General features: G+C 36.0%; 1 protein-coding gene across 1 annotated transcript in view; it reads right to left on the minus strand.

The window, feature by feature from the left end:
* Positions 1 to 17,869, minus strand: part of LOC109841624 (nuclear pore complex protein NUP160) — an 80,034-nt gene that overhangs the window by 21,957 nt on the left and 40,208 nt on the right. The window contains 10 exon segments of the mRNA XM_020410577.1: positions 1 to 67; positions 160 to 425; positions 2,780 to 2,942; positions 6,616 to 7,184; positions 7,298 to 7,490; positions 7,603 to 7,785; positions 8,618 to 8,738; positions 11,697 to 11,794; positions 15,753 to 15,857; positions 17,116 to 17,201. The exon segment at positions 1 to 67 is cut by the window's left edge and continues 3 nt beyond it. Of these exon segments, the coding sequence (XP_020266166.1) occupies positions 1 to 67; positions 160 to 425; positions 2,780 to 2,942; positions 6,616 to 7,184; positions 7,298 to 7,490; positions 7,603 to 7,785; positions 8,618 to 8,738; positions 11,697 to 11,794; positions 15,753 to 15,857; positions 17,116 to 17,201 (1,851 nt within the window).

Here is a 17,869-nt window from a genome sequence, read left to right on the forward strand (position 1 = left end):
CGGCTGTTCGAGTACTAAAGGAAAACTTTTGCTTCCTTGAATAAGCGTCTATAATAAGAAAAAGATTCTTGATGAAGAGAAAAAAGTATCAGCTAAACAGCAAAGGTTATCAAGAAAAATGAAAGTAAAAGATTGAATGAAAACTGAAATCTTTATTACCTCAGCAGCTTCATACTGACCATGCCTGAGAAGGATAGATGCTATCCCAATTGTTGAGCTAGAGGAAATGGGATCCCTGCTTCTTCCCCCAATGATCGAGCTGCAAAACTTCCTCACTGAACTGATGAATTCACAAGGACTAGGAAAAGATTTTGAACACATGAAACGCTGCCCTTCATTGGAACTTGGCAAATCAAGTAAACAGGCCAATGTGAAATCAGAGGAACCAAGATTTTCTTCTAAAGATCTCCTATCTGCTTTGTTGCCTTGAACCATAAAGTGAAATATAATTTAGCACCTTCGCACAAATTGATATTATCAAAATAGTGAGAGAACAAAATAACAACACAAATTGCAGCATAATCACATAGAAAAATACAATATCACTGATCTCATAACAATTGCGGGGGAAAAAAGGACATAGAGATTAGTTGTGCGTCCTGTACATGCCTACAACTCAATAGATTTAAGAGGGGTAACATATGGTAAAAGTTAAGTATCAGGCATAAAATACTCCACGTGGATAAAGAAATTAAAATCCACAGACAAAATCAAATACATTATGATATTGAAAAAATGTTGGTTAATAGGGATTTGTAAAACAAAGGAAGTTGCAAAATGCTTGATGGGAGTGGTTTCAGCCGTACAATATTACCAAACACCTGTCAAGCAATTTTCCGTCATATGCGGCAAAGGATACAAATTGAACAATTTAAGCATACCAAAGAAGAACAGAATTACTCGTGTATTCTCATAAAAGGTGGCCAAAGAGAGAAAACAAAACCCATGTACCTAGTTCCAGGGCATAATTCCAAATACGTGAGAATGTAAGATTAAGTGAGGAAAATGCAGGATAAAAGAGTATCTACATTGGTATATCTTGGCCTGTTTGCATCCTTAGAGCTGTTGCAACAGTAAGTGAGAAAATATGTAATAGCAGCATGCTCTCATACACTCCAAACATTTATCAGATTATGGGCTTCCCTTATCTGAATGCACTATATTTGTATAATACTAATTAACTGAAGTCCAGTAGTTTTGCTAGAATTGCACATCACGTATCATAAGTAGGAAAGTTTTTGTTAACATGATCATCATTATCATAAATACCATCACGTAAGCCCTTCCCCCCATCAAAATGGAAATGACAACAACGCAGAAATCCAAATAAAAGAACTAACAGCTGTTTGCCTTATTATGAATTTAACACCAACCATAATAAATTGGAAATAAAACCTGTCAGAGGAATATGAATAAGACAGGTGCTTGCATAAATCAAAGAAGAAAAATAGGTGTGCAGTATAGTCTGCTTTACTGTTGCAGTTTACACTCAAGCAACCAGGAGCAACCTTGATTTTCTCTTAGATATGAATACAAAGAGACCCCAAATTCGGGAACCGTTCTTTCTTCGTAGGATCGAGAGTATTTCGAGGGGCAGGCTCATCATCAGTGATCATCGTTCATTCTATCCGTTATCCAGTTCAGTTGATTTAGATAGTTATTTGGTTTAGCCTTTTCTTTAGCCACATGTGGCTCTCCAGACTATGGTGTATTTTCCCTTTCTCTTTAGATAAATTGTGGACTTGTCATAGAACTATGAAAATTTCCGATATTTCTTTATCTATACATTCCTTTTTTATCTTGGTTACATGCTCTTTGGTATAGTTTTGTCTATATATCTGTATACAGGATGATCTAGAGGCGTGAATGTGACCGTATGGTTGCATTGTCAGCCGAGTCACGTTCCAAACTATTACATTTTGGAACCGGGGCGTGACAAGGTTTTGATTGGTATCAGAGAGGAATGATGATAGATTGTCCACTCTAATACAGAAAGAAAGATTAAAAGGGAAGACGTTAAGATAAGATTAAAAGGGAAGGCGTTAAGATAATAACATGAAAAAAACTGAGCCAAAATACATAAGGCTGCCAAAGCCAGTTTCAGAAGCTTAATATTTTTTGATTTAAAACTATGTACAAGAAAGAACAGTGTGCCCCTCTGACAATAGCTACTATACTATTTTATTATTTTAAGTTTCGCACATTAGCCATATTCACATGCCAGGATTGTGGAGAACTGCGGTATCACATACCCAATGATTGTAATGAATTATGACCTTGTCTAAAAGTCATAGTTGACAAAATTAATAAACTAGAAGTCTAGAACTAAAGTAAAAGCCTAAGTGGTCATATGAACTAATGCAAGCATGCAACCGACAGGAATATAGATTGGTCATAAATAATAGAGCAATATCTATCACAATACATAAGGAATTTAGTTGAAGACTTAGTTTAGGAGGAAAAAGATAAATCTCAAGTGACCTCTTACTTCTTTTATTCCCTTATTCTTTGGGAAGGAAAAAATATCAGACTGAAATCTTAAAGTATTATCAATATATATACGTCCATCATGCTCTCTTGATCATAATACGCAAAGTAGATACAAAAGTTCAACCTACACTCGTGATACTTTATCAGCTCTTCTTAAGAATCAGTGTCAAAAATTTTGGTCATAATGAACTTGTAGAAAGCACTACACTAACTATAAAAGATTAACTAAGAAATGTTGAGAGAAGACAGGCAAATACTAAATAGTATAAAAGTGGAATAACTAATTTACCTATATGAAGTGAAGAAAGACGAGAGCTAAAATCTTCAATGGTTGGTGGAGTTGTTGGAGTGGTTCCCAAGAAATGGATTACAAGCCAATGAGTAAGTATCTCCTGTATCTTTGGAATGAGTTCAATCTTTATCCGAGCAACATCAGCTTGGACCATATCAACCTGAAAGCAAAGTTCGAAATAATGTTCATAAAGAAGGATGTCACTATTTCTCAAATTATTTTGATACAAATGGAAATAATTTATCAGAAGAATTATAACTGACTGACAAATCATTTCAGTGGAGGAAAGGGTAAAATAGTAAGATATAAATAGGAAAAAACGATCCATATGCCATAAACAGGATTATAAGCATGATGGTCAATTATACTATGATATAATGAACACTTAAGCCAAATAAAACCCATCAAACAGTAGCCTAAAATAATAGGCTCTGGCGAAGACACCACCTGTTTATAGCTACACAATTCAGACTGCAAGCATCAAGCATAGTCTAAATCAAAATACTTGAGCATCATTCACCAGTATAAACCCAATAAATCAGCTGAGCAGTAAGGGTTCAATGACATTCGGATTATTCACACCAGTAAGTACCATTAGAAACTAGGTTATCAGAGTAGTACGATAATCTTCAAGAAATCAATAAGTATCATGCAGTTGCATACTTGCATTGCAATTTCAACCAAACTTGGAGAAATTGACGAAAAATAGCAAAAATAAAAGAGCAGTAGGCCACCTAAAACTGGAACAAATCAGCAAAAAACCAGTGGCGACAAAATCCATTTCTTCATCCTCCCGAGTATGGAACAAAAGCTTGGCAGATGGAAACATAGAATTTAGTCCATTATTTTGTGCTTTTATATGAACAAGTTTAAGTTGAATCAGTTGTTGAGTATTTTCGGTTTATGAATTTAGATCTCAATTTACCAATAGCGAATTAGAACCAAAAACTTAATTCTATTAAATCCGGAACACCAGTATTGCAGCGAGTTATTGACCTGCACAATAGCAAATATGGTACCACGTTGGTTAGCAGTGGCCTTTACTAACGGGGCTTTTCCATACGCTCCTAGAGGTTTTAGCAGCTGAACAAAACTTCTGTGACAGCTTTCTTACCCGACATATCATCTGATCATCATTATGACCAGTTGTCTTATCAGATTTACCCTTCTATTTCATCAGAAGGCAAAAGAAATAAAAGACGTAAAGAAGTGACGGAAGTTCTGACGGTCGACCGGGCCGCCAGACTGTCCCGGTCGAGCTACTGGCACGTTTTTAAGTCAGATGAGGACTCCTGTTTCGTTGGTATTTCGGGCTCAACCCAAATGAATACTAGTCTTTTCGGTTAAGGGTTAATACAGGGCCAAAGAAAAGCTTTAAATAGTAAAAAGTTGAATAAGCTTGTAGAGAAGAAAAAAGAAAGAAAATCCTAGGGTTCTGAGAAACTTTTGAGATTAAGAGGATGATTTCTTGTGGTGTTTTGAAGAGCGCAAGAGGGCATATATTTGTAATCTCTAGGAATAAAGTAAACTCAGATCTCTAGTTAATTGACACATAAGGCCTGAGCGGAGCTCGTTTGACTCCCTGGTGCAAAGAGTCAGTGAGACATTGGATACAAGCCAAACTCTTATGTATGCTCTTCAAACATCCGAAAAAAGCCATCTCCAGGGGGTATCGTATCTAGCCATGAGGAAGAGAGGTTTGCACCAAACTTGGGTTCCTAAGATGTGTCTACATGAGAATTTAACTCTGGGTGGAGTCATGTTGAAACATGCAATATGTCTGGAGTCGAGCTTGGAGTGCGCAACAAATGTGTTAAGTGTCAATTCATAAGAGAACTTGGCATCAATCAAAGAGTAGTGGTAGCCCCATTGAGCCCTACGGGAGAGCCTATGGGAGAGGAGGCATAAGGTAAAGGATTTACTTTGTGTTAGATCACTACAGATTACGTTTACAAAGCAGAAAGTCACAAAGAAGGAATCGTCAGTTTCAGAAGGTGTGGCTTTATACAAGTCTTAAGGTGGAGATTGTTGGGATTCCCTGTATATCTACCTGTAAGACAAATGAAGCGATAGAAGCAGAGAAGCGGTGTGAGTGCTCCCAGTTGAAGTGGCTAAAGGCTCTACCGGTTGAACGACCAGTCATATCAACAGACGATCCGAGTGCTTTGTTGACTAACACATATTTCCAGGAAGGATTGTTTTGTCAGTATTTCAGGTTAAAACCTTATAAATATCGGTCTTTCAAGTCTAGGGTTTAATACAGAGGCAAAGTAAATGGAACCACAATTCCAAATGCCAATGAGAAAATAGGAATAGGATTTGGAAATGGCATTGATGCAAACATTTAAATAAAGAAAGAGGAACGGAAGAGGAGGGCGATGCAGGACAATCGTAGACTATTGATATGATGAAATTAGGATTTATTAGGATCTTTACTTTTTGGTAGGATTTGATTCTATTATGTGTAATCTCCTTTTTTAGCTAGGGTCTCTTTAGGCTTTGATTTTGAGATCTCCTTCTAGTTTAGTTAGATTCTAGTGTAGTTAAGATTATATTTGATTGCATCTTTTTATTATATTAGGATTAAATTTAATTAGGATTTTGATTAGCTTTCAAATGTAGTTTGCTAGCTTTCTCTTCTACAAACAAGATGTAATCCTCTAATGGGCTATGTTACCTGGGTACTTAATCTCAAGTTGTATCCATACTCATACCCAAACTCCTTGGACACTCCTTGCATATATGCATACATTTATTCCGGCATGTACTCAATTATACAATATATGTTTTAATTTGAAACACTTGTCATAGATTATTTGAACATATATCTACACTTCATATCCACTTCTTGAAACTTGTTGGCTTCCAAATTATGATTCTAAAGGGTCGTTTGGATGTCTAGTTAAAAACTAGTGATTTTCCAATTTGTGATCCACATAACAAAAGAAACACAAAAAATTATTGATTCCAATATATAATATGTGTATATAAATATTTATATAGCTATGACCCCGTAATCAACCTCTTACAAATTTGTTGTGTCCAACACCCATATCGGTACCCGCACCCACATCCATACCCATGCGTATATACATTGATGAGTAAAAAATTGTCTGAGAATTCTCTCTTGAACATGTGAAGTGTTCTTGCCATATGAATTGCCTCCTTCGGGTGGGTGTGAGTCCCTTCAATGTAAGGTATAGTATCTATTACAATCCTCTCTACTTTCAATTATCTTTCTCGATCAGTCCCTTAAAAGGAATCCACAACAGGCAACTCAACCCAAAGTACCCGAAGAAACCCTAAAACCCCCAAAACAGGATCATTGTTCACGACTACTATTCATCATGGTTTACGGCCTCATTCAGCCAAGCCGTCAACGATTTCTCGCCTCCAAATTGAACCCTTCCGCGTGCTCCCCATCAAGGGCTAATTCAAGCTCTAGCATAAACAACCAACCAAAGAACTTGGAATAGGCAGAAAATTCTGCTGTTTTTTCCTGGATCAGGATCCAAAACGATAGCAAGCTCATGCAACATGCACATTCTACTTCCTATCGCTAAATTGTGTGTGCGCGCGCTCGCCTACTCATATAGATTCCATCTAGCTGTTCTCACAAGCACAAGGTATATTCAAGGTTTTATATGAAACAGATTATGCCTTGTAAACTAGTTGCAACACCGGAATAGCACATAAAGGAAAACAATTGTAAATTCATAAGCCAACAAACCAACCCCAGGCAAAATAGTTAATTGCGTGCATATGTGAATATGGTTGTTGTGGAACCTTTATATATTTGCTAGTCATTATCTTTCAGTTGCTGGAAGTTTTACCTGCCCGCTGATATCTACCAGATAACTAAGAAGCAGAAGTACATCAAAAGTAGACTCAAACATCACTCTTGCAATTTGCGAAGTAGCCTGAATCAACAAGAAAGAATTGATGCAACAAACTCCTTCAGAATTGATCCTCTCGTCAGTTCCTTGTGGGCTTAGGTACATCAGGTATCTATCTATGACATCTAAAACTCCAGCCCAGTTTGTAGCCCTAGCACGCAAAGCATGAAGTGACAAGAACATGTCAACAGAAAACTTCCTCTGACTTTTATGAGCTACTTGTTTCTTCTCCCGAGCAACATCAACCCCAACATGTGACAAGAGAGAAGTTGACAGTGACGAACCAAATCCAGTTTCCAATATCTTTAATAACTGAAAAATAATTTCATCAGATGAAATATCCGAAGTGATGAGAGATTCATAAAACATAGCACTAGCAGCTCTGCCTAATTGATGATTGATATTGCTCATGCATCGAAGTATGCCCAAAAAGAGTTCACTATCAACATCGATATTTGGAAGGGCCAGCCCAGAATTTTTGATATCATACAGCTCATCAGAAGCACCTGAAAGGGAAAAAGGTAATAGACCAGTTAATTACCTAATGAATAGAATAAATAATAATCAAGCTGAATTCAATTCACTAAATGTGATATAAGATAGAACCTTTAACACTGACCATAGATAAGCTGCTCGCTGCCTTCCAAAGAACGGAATAGAGAAAATGAGCTCTTCCTGACTAAACCAATTACTTCATTTGAAGAATCAACAAGAAAGCCATATGGAGTATTGTTCTGACACCAGTAGCGGAAAAAGCAATTGCAAAAATTCTTCCAGTAAAATACCATCGAGCTTGGATTTGTAGCAGCTCCCTAATGTAAATATGTGAACATACAAATATGGAAAGGAAAGACGTAAAAAAAAGAAACAGGAACAGTAACAAAAACGGGAATACAAACTCATTAAAATCAATCACAGTATTACCTCACTCTGGATAGCTGTCAATATTTCTTTTTTTAGTCCAGTAGTTGTAAGAGATTGAAATTCAAAATCAGAAAGGAACTTCTTGTAATCAAGTACTGTCGCACGTAGCGCAGCACTTTGATAAACCCCAGGCTGGAGAAGCCTTCGCAAAAATATTGACGAGATAAAATAGGCATTTCGGTCCTGCAAAAAAATAATAAAGCTCCCAATAAATGCATACAGCAAACGTTACACATTTCATAAATAAAGAACATGAACTTTTTTGGGAAACAGTCGGTCACCAGTGAGGCCAAGACCTATCTGATAAACAAGCTCTAGAAAATCTAAAGTGTAAGGCACATAAAGAAAAATGTGGTAAAAGCTTTATCTAATTTCAAAAGATAATTTTGATGCTAGAAAACACTGTTTTAAAAAACATCCACCTAGTCCGCTTAGGCGTACGCCTAGGCCTAGGTACCTAGGCCGCCTAACTAACGCCTAGGCGGTATTTAGGTTGTCCACCTAGATTTTACGAGCGTTTAGGGGAACATTGTCTGCTTACGTGGATTGCACCCTATAGGCCTTGATTGTGATTTTAGGTGTCGTAGCCTACACGTCCTCCAAACTCCATTAACTTCCAAATATGAACACCTTCACTACCTCCTCCGACCTTCTGCAAAACCTCATCGACCACCACTTAAATGAATAAAGAAAAAAAACGCCCAGAAACCGTTTAGGCGCCCGCCCAGGCGACTAAGTGCTGGGCGCCAAGTCCGACGCCTAGAAGCGCCCAGCGTTTAATGTAACATTGCTAGAAAATGATTCCCAAAGGTCATAATTCACAGAATGACAAATTGAACTAAAAGGATAAAAAGTAGGATACTAAATAAATGCCGTTTGCCTCACTGTCAAACAAGATATGTTGAGCCAGCTATATCTCCACCGATACAGGATAACAGATTACAATTTCACTAGTGTATGTTGACCTAGATATGTCTCCACTGGTACAGGATAACCGATCATGAAAATATGATACCTTCATTAAAGATGATATAGAATCATTGGTCCATATCATATCATCTAGTGTATGTTCAGAACCCTGAAATAACTGATCAGCAACGAAATCTTCTTGCAAACCATATGAGCCAGTATGCTCCCTGAAAAAAGAAGATTTTAGAATAGATAAAAGACCAGACCCTTTTTTTATATTAGTTAGCAACTTGAAGCATACTTATGCTAGATAATCTACTAAAATAACTAATATGAATTACTAACTGAGCACAAATAAATATAGGAATCAACTAAAGGAATAATTAACTCCTGAATTAATTACAGTAGCACATAATAATAGTGATAGTTGACATGAAAATTTACATAAATTTTGAAAAAATAAAGTTCCTACTTGTTCCCATAAAAAGAAACTGAACAAGACTTGTTATCGAAAAAGGAAACTGAACAAGAAAATAACAATTACCTCTAAGTACCAGAGGTACAAAAGAAAATTATGAATCTTTATGTAACCTAAGTTTTCATGGTATCATTTTATACATTTTTTGCTTGTGGAATATTCACTTTAAAAATGTGCCTTTTTATACAGTAGAGTATATAATCAACAAAGATTTCTCATACGTTCGGCGTGATGGCCAATTAAACTTCGACTATCAGAAAGTTCTTCCTCACTCAAAGGGAGCTTTCTTCCTCCAAAGGGGATTATTTTTTCATTTTTGAGAGCTTTGATGTAAGATGGTATATGGGGGAGCTTATTTTTTGGTCAAAGTAGCTTTTAAGCTAGCTTATCAATATCTACATGTTTGGTGCATAGTTGCATGGAACTCGGTTTGTTCCGGTTCACAGGACAGGTACGGAAGCATAGTATACCACTCATTAGGAGTCGGGTATGAGGGGGTAGGCTTATATGGTATGCCAGGGAATATTGTAGGTTCGGTTCTTAAAGGTCGAGATTGGAGGTTTTGCAAGAGGAAAATTTAAGAAAATGTTTGTTGATATCAATAATCGTAAAACAACGATTAAACAATTGGGGAACCCCCAACTTTTGAAAAACTAGCTTATAAACTCATCTAAATAAGCTAGGTTTGACTAATCAAATAATTTTTCTACCCATACAAATTTTATCAAGGTTTTATCATGAAAGCCAAAAGCCACCAAAATCCAACATAGCTTACAAGCTTAAAAAATACGTTGTACCAAACACCCTCTAAGTCTACATGCCTTTTCTCCAAAAAATTGTGAGAAAGCTAAACATATTCGATGACTTTATACTTGGCCAATGATTCACATGCATTAGGTTCTTAATTATGGCATATAAATAGTAAAACATCTATTGGCATCAAGCAAGTGATGGACCGGGGTACTAATTCCCACAAATACATGGTTTTAAAGGCATTTCTGCCTATCTACTGACTTTTAAAAAAAACTTAGATTTGAGTTCATTTAGATGAGGTTATTTTGATTTTTTTTAAGAAACCAGGAGGAAGCTTCTTACCAAAGCCCCATCCAATGCTGAGTTTCAATTATTTTTGTTTTTAATTGATGCTCCAGGTGTATTAAAGTTCTTAACATGGTATGTATTAAGGTTCTTAACATGGCATATAGATAGAAACATAGTTAGTCACCTTAGATAGGTATGGTATATGCTAATTTTTATGAAATAGATGATTTAAAGACACATCTGTTTATCCATCTACTGATCTCATTCAGCAGAAGAAATTAAAAGAAAATAAATCCTTCATGCTAGAGTGAAAAAAATACCAGACTTACGAGAGCAAATAGAATATTGAAAATTTAAAACAACCTTCGAATTAATCTGTGTTTGTCCTTTAAAAAACAATCTTAACCTTTTATACAGTTGAAACAGAGAATGAAGGTGTCATGCCCCTTGAAATCTCTTGCACATAATAGTTTTCACAAATTCAAGTCAGTAATTTAGGGGAAATATGGAAAAACTTGGAAGTTAAGAAACATGGGGAAAACACTCACTATGATGGATGATCCTCCATGGATCTGACTCTGGGTTACAACAAAAAGTAGTCTTGTCCGCAACCAATTTACCCTTCACATGGTATATATAAGCATATATGGCTAGTTGGCTACAATGCTAAAAAACAAAAATGCTCAAATGAGTAGTCTTATTTTAATATCAAACCTTATTCCATTAACAAAAAGTGGCCTCTTCACAGTCACTACCTGAATCCATTAATGTGAACTGTAACACTAATCTCTATATGCAGGAGGGTCACATGTGTAATTGTCTCTTGACAGACACGGCCTTCACAATAGGGCAGTAAAGTGCAGGGAATAGGTACCAAGGTATTTTGTCCAAAGGCAGTTACACATTAGGTTAATTTTCTGCAGAATTTATCCCATGCTAAATGAGAAATTTGGCCAATCAGACGACATCAACAGATAAAATATTCTAGCATGAACCACCACACAGCAGGTAAATAAGCAGCCATTGTTCTAAAATAAAGATAATTAATTTTTCACATAGGCAAAGTAAATTAGGAATGCAGAAACGATATGCAATAAACTGAACAAGAGAAAGCAAATCAAAGAAAAATACACAAAGTAAAACATAAGAGAGGCTTCTTGAAGGCTCTTCGGATGATACTTGTAGTAAGCCCAGCAAACCATAAATCCTAAAATAAAAGGACCATCAGGAACAACAAAGGTACTAAGAGTTCCCAGACGATAATTCACCAGACAACTTAGTCAAAGTAATTGCTAGCACTTGGAAGCAAAGCAATGAGTCTTAAAAAATAGTTCAATAATTCGTAAGAAGGGACAAGAAACCCCTTAACTTGGAGCGTAGAATGACTCAATATGAAATCATCACCCTAAGAAAATACAATAACATGTGCACGCTCAAATCTTAAAGGTGAACAATCGGTAGGATGCTAGAATAATGTGGTACAAGCGAAATGCTTTTTTATGGTATTTACAAATGAAATGATTAAGAAAATGGGACGAACTTGTATGGGATAGCAATAAAATACGCATGTTTAATGTTTGAGACAATGGTATATACATCTGGTAAATATGGAGAAAAAGAACTGAAAAAAACCGTGGGAACATAAAGAGATTACAATTATACTTACATTTTGCAGTCAGACACCAATAGATCATACAACATTGAAGCATCTTCTTTGAGTATCCAAATCTTTCTAGAGCTGATTTTCATATCTATAAGTTTCCCCTGAAAAAGAAAAGGCAGAATTAGAACAAAACTTTAAGCTAAAATGGAGCATATTTAACGAATGAAGACTGAACTAATGAAACTAAAAGATCTACTAATTGTTTGTATGCTAAAAATAACATCTGCTATAAGACAACTATAAAGACATACAACAAAACAGATATCATGAGTGCGTAAAGAAATGTCACAGTATGCTTTCGCAGCCTTGCAATTATCAAAAAAACTAAGATAAAGAAAAGAGAAAATGAAAGTAACAAAGTAGAATTACATCAACCGAATTAATGTACTGGGGAAGGAATCATCAAAATTTATATCTTCAATATAGAATTTGCAGGATTCTCAGAAATAGAGTGACAAACGTAGGGCTGCTAAGTGATAACAAGGATTCGCCAATGAAATTGACTGTTAAAAACTTGCAAACAGGATGTTGGTAATAAAACGAACCCGCAACTTGACATAAACTGTAAGGGGGGAAAATCTGAACATGACCAGTCTGGAAGTTGCAGATGAGGGAGTAAGTTAAACCCAGAAAAAAATATTCAAGCCATAAGCTTCGTAACATTAAATTATAGTGTGGATTCCACTTGCTGAAGGGGAAAAAAAAGTAGATCTCACCACAGAAACCAGGGAAGGAGAAAGGAGAGAACAAGCTACATTTTGGAACTGGCAGCCAACTACTTTCCAGAAAGACAGGATTACAACAAACAAATGAGAAAATTGCAAGTAAGAGATATACACAAAAATGTAATAAAAAATCCAAATATAGTTAGGAGCAGTCAGAGGTTTGCACTAATGTATCACAAGATCCTAAATATCTCCGAAAAGGCTTGGGCAAGAAAGTTTGATAGACAAAATGAAAGTAATGCCTCAGCTGGCATGATATACGATCAAATGTTTTATTGGGTAATGCTCATGTAACAGCAATGATCGAGAAAAGAGAGTGTTACCCTGTGCTAGCAATCACTATGACGGCTTCTTTTTTTTTAGCCTTCGACACAATACACAGATATTATAACTTTAGTACTAGACAGTACGCGACAGAGAGCAAGTGAAGTGATGTTTCAAACTAAATACATAGGTCAACACTAAGGACAGATGAGTCCTGATGGAGGGAGAGGGAGAGAGATAATCCCGGAGGTAAACTAAATATTTTACAATTTGATCAAAATGATGCTAACAAAAGGAAACACAAATCCTGAGGGATTTCAGAATATGACAAAGGAAAAAGGTACATATGAATGAGAGATGACAAAGAAATGAGGAATATAAGAAAGCTGGAGAGCAGCTATGCGTGTGCAAGTGCAATCTAAATGATGAAAGAAAAAAGGTACATATGAATGAGAGATGACCAAGAAATGAGGAATATAAGAAAGCTGGAGAGCAGCTATGCATGTGCATAGCGAAGCAGTGAGACACGCTAAGGATATTTGGGGCTTTAGCGGCAAAAGCCGCAAGGTCAAAAAACGGTCCACTTTAAATATGTATAAATATTCAAAAAAATACGAAAAATTCAAGAAAATCTAAAAATTCTATAAATGCATATTTGATGATTTATAGAGACGCTAAGCATGAAATAAACATGTAACAATCACACAATATTAACAAACTACTGTACAGAATGAGACAGGAGCTCTGAGGAGGATGTAGCAGTGCTTCGAAGAGAAGAGGTGGAGGCGGAGTTGGGGGAGACAGAGGAGCTTCACAACGAATAGAGAGAAGGAACGGAAAGCTTTGACGAAGAACAAAGAGGATGTGGAGCTTCAACGACGAGAGGAGGTAGAGCTTCAATGACGAGAGGATGATGAGAGGCGGTGGATCTTCGAAGAATAGCGGCAGTGGAGCTTCATCGAGAGAAGGTGGTGGAGCTCGGCGATTTTAAGTTGTGATTTTTTTTTTTGGTTCAAACAGTGGAGAGGTTCAGGAAAAGAAATGGGTTTTAAAAAGCGGTTCGGATTCGGGTTGGGTATGGAAAAACCATTTACTCAAGAATTTGGGTTAGGTTTGTGTCGGGTACAAGCCCGGTAATTTGTACTTAAAAGCGTTTTAAAGTGCTTTTACGTGCTAATGGCCGCTATTTCAAGCTTATAGCACCGCTTTTGACCATATGATTGCGGGCATAGACTGCTACCACTATTGTGCCGCTATTTACAACACTGATAAATAGATCGTGAACCAAATTGGTTCCAACACAGTCATGAGGTAGTGTTTGGATAAGAAGCACAAAATTTAGGTTCCTATTAGGAAGTTGTTAGATTTTTACCTTGTGAACAAAGTGGTCAACACACTAAAAGTTAACATATGCATAATTCATTAATTTCCAATCACCCATGTACGACCGGTGACACATAACCCCTCAAAGTTGCTCTTAAAACAGAAAAGTGATCAGATTTGAAGTTAAAAATCATTAAGGAACTTCGTTTGATTAGGATTAATTGATTAATTAATAGTTTAAAATCTTAATAGCTTCAAATCATTAAGGATCTTCATTTGATTAGGATCTTCGTGTGATTAATAGCTTCAAAACTTATTAGGTTAAGTGGGATTGACTAACTAATCCATTTTATAACTAGTTATTATAAGGGTTGTAGAAAGCTTCACAGAAATAAGATATTATTGAAATTACTATCCTTAATTATTTAAATTGACTGAATAAATTCAAAGTTGATCATTAATTAAAGATTTGAAATAAATCAAATTAGAATCTCCATATTTAGAAGACATCAAATTAGACTTTCAATCTAGTAAGGGTTATAAAAGAATGGTTAAGCAAATATTTAGAGAGAATTAGATTAGAATCCAAATTTAATTAAAGTAAAAACATCCAAATTAAACCCTCTATCCAACAAAAAACTACAAAATTAGGACTTACTGTTCATAAAAATGCAACAAAATTAGAATCTAAATCTAGGTAAACAGGAACATCCAAATTATGACTATTCAGTAAAAAACTTAAGAACATTAGTATACCTTCCTCATGCATTATTATGTTACCATACATTTCTGTTTGTTTAATGTTTATTTATTAGTTTATTCATTGAGAAAGAATTGTTTTTAAAAAAAGCCATAAGAAATGTTTTCAGGTAAGTAAATTACTGTATGTTTTTAAGTTAAACTCATTGCAAAATATACCATGCAGTCCGCAGATATTTGCTCAATGGTTATGTGAAGAAACAGCAATTCATGTTTATAATCTTAATTCAACATAAATATGACAAATTTTTAAAGTTAATATGTTTAATTGGTAAATTAACCAAAATACTGGCATGTAAACCAAATGTCCATAGGGGCAATTGAAAAGTCTAAGGCCTTAGTTACCAGTCTTACCACTTGGCATTGAATAAACGTAAGGCACAAAATAAAGCATAACAGGCATACCCTTACAGGAACATATGAATGAATCGCTAATGCCTGTGGGCAAAGTGAAGGGAGAAAGGTACAAATGAAAACGAAATATGTTTGCCTGCTGGCAAAGTGCTTGTTTGTGATGGAGGAGATCACTGTAAGCCAGTTTGTCTAGAAATGATCTCTGTATCAGGGGAGAAGGTAGGAGTTGTCCAACTTATTCATTATACAGCTTCAAAGGTGGATGGGTAGAGAACTACATCCACCTTCCCCATTAAAAAGAAGAAAAGTAAATATATCATGCAAGACAAGAAGAATGAAGGACTCTTTGCCAAAAAACACTAAAATCCAAAGCCCTCAACACTAGGAAAACACTAAAATCCAAAGCATGAGGCCCAGAATCACGAGAGTCGAAAAAAGAAAAAAGGAAACAATACACACTCATTAGGGGAATAGTGTAGAAAACAAAAGAATCGAGATAAACTCAAAAACTGCAAAGATATTCACAAACCATCATGCATGGTCAAGAATTTTGAAGAAATATAAAGATCAAATACAACCAGAGCATTAACATGCTTCTCATTAGTGATTTACCGCACAAAACATGCACATATACCTGGTCCAAGGTGATACTGTGTGTTGAGGGCTCCGACGAAAAAACAACCTTGTCATCAATGCTAAATCCAATGTTATACACAGTAATCATCTCCATGGTGGATTCCTTCACAATATGGGCAGAGGTTAACAGTTTGCAAGATAAGTTACAGAACAGGAGAAAATCAAAATATAGCAATAACAAAAAGGCTGTGTAATCAAAGTAAGAGGTTAGCCGTTGATTGCTCACAGTGACATCCCTACAAATATGAAGCACATTTATCTTCATTTTGTTTTTTAAGCAAAAGAGCATATTGTAGGCAAAATAAAGGAACTCATATACAGTACAATAGCCTGTGATGCGAAGCAGTATGCTTTAAAGAATAGACAAATTGATGTATGTTAGACTTATCAGCTACTTTACTTGGGTACTTCTAATATGGAGTTGTACCTATACCCAACATGTCATTTCCCTTCCCGACACTTCTGGACACTCCTTGAATATATGCATATATTTATCCAGACCTGAACTCCATTATATAATGCATGTTTAATTTAAAACACTCGTCATACACTTCTTGGATATTTATCCTACACTTCATATCCATTTTTGTAACTTGTGTGAGGATGGAGTTTGTTTCAGAGTTATGATTATATTCCATGGGTTTCAGCCGTATCCCTGTACCCTATCTTTAACAAGTTTGCACCTGTATCCCTACCCATGCAACTTGGCTTATCAGAAAAAATAAGTGCAAATGAATTTATACAGACATGCTAGTTTATAGAAATTTGTAATAAATAGATGATTGAAAAGATTATACTGATTGTTGTCTATAAATATCATCATATCGTAAAAGCATAGGAGAAGATATGTCTTTTTAGGAGAGTAATTTCAGAAAGGTACCTATGAAAAATCAGTTCAACTTGCCTCCAAGTTAAACAAGCTATATCAAGTGTACACAACTTGAGAACGACCAACTCTTATTAAAATCAATCAAAAGTAAACAGCTTGGGCACACAGTAGCCCAAATGTGGCTTGATTTTAAAGTAAGACTTAGTTCCATCAAAAAAAGTGAAAATCTTACTTTATTTCATCAAAATGGGGCATGTTCAATTTCACGGTGTTCCTTTGGGAGTTAAAATGAAAAATCATCAAGGTGCTTAGTGGAATAAATGAAGTTCAGGGGGTCAAGGGGGTATCTCAAGAAGGCCAAAGCTAATGGGGACTTATGAAAATTACCCAAATATAAACTACAATACTAAATCTACTATAGACAATAAACGTCAATTACAAAAGGGAATAGAAATACTATCTATATTATAATACTCTAAAAAGAAATAAGAAAATTTTCTCTGTTACAAGCGTTGTTGTTTATAGAACGAACCGAAGCACTCTCATGTAATATTGCCAAAGAAATAAGGCTTGTTTCATAATTAGCTTCTCCCACACATAACCTGGACGGCATAGTTCCTGAAATTTTAAAGAGGAAAACCAACTAAACATGATAGCAACAAAGACATTTTAAGACAAAGAAAAGGAAGAAACAATTATATGTTTCCATCATGAAAAGCAAATGCAAATGTTTTTCAACAAAAAATAAAATGGTAAAAAACCCAAAGGGTGAACGAAAATGTTAACGGTTGAAGCTTATCATGGAAGATCATGAAGCATAGAGATGGTTGTAAATATTATATGGTATGAGAAGGTAATAATTCATCTCGTTCATAATAGCATCAGACAGGTTCTCTAGCCCTAGAATGGTATTTTAAACTTAAAGGCAAAAGCGAAGCCAAGGAGACAATGTCCTATATCACCCGGGATGAGAGGATGCAATCTTATCGGCCTCCTCTTATAGCATGAAACCTCATTGTCCTCCTCTTCTCGCGTGCAGTCTTGCTGACTTCCTCTTCTTGTACTCAACTTCTCTGACCTCTTCTCGTGCTTAGTTCAGCTGGCCTCTTCTTGAAGCATGTAGTCTACCTCTTCTCAACCCAGCCTCACAGACCTCCTCTTTTTGTGTGCATTCTCGTCGGCTTCCCTTTCTCGTGTATAATCTCATCTAGGGTTATTGAGGTGTGCGCCCTAAGCGCGAGGCGCTGCGGCCTGCAACGAAAGCGCCCCGCATCAGAGGCGGGGCG

The sequence above is a fragment of the Asparagus officinalis genome, chromosome 5 (assembly GCF_001876935.1).
Source record: "Asparagus officinalis chromosome 5, Aspof.V1, whole genome shotgun sequence".
Classification (NCBI taxonomy): Eukaryota; Viridiplantae; Streptophyta; class Magnoliopsida; order Asparagales; family Asparagaceae; genus Asparagus; species Asparagus officinalis.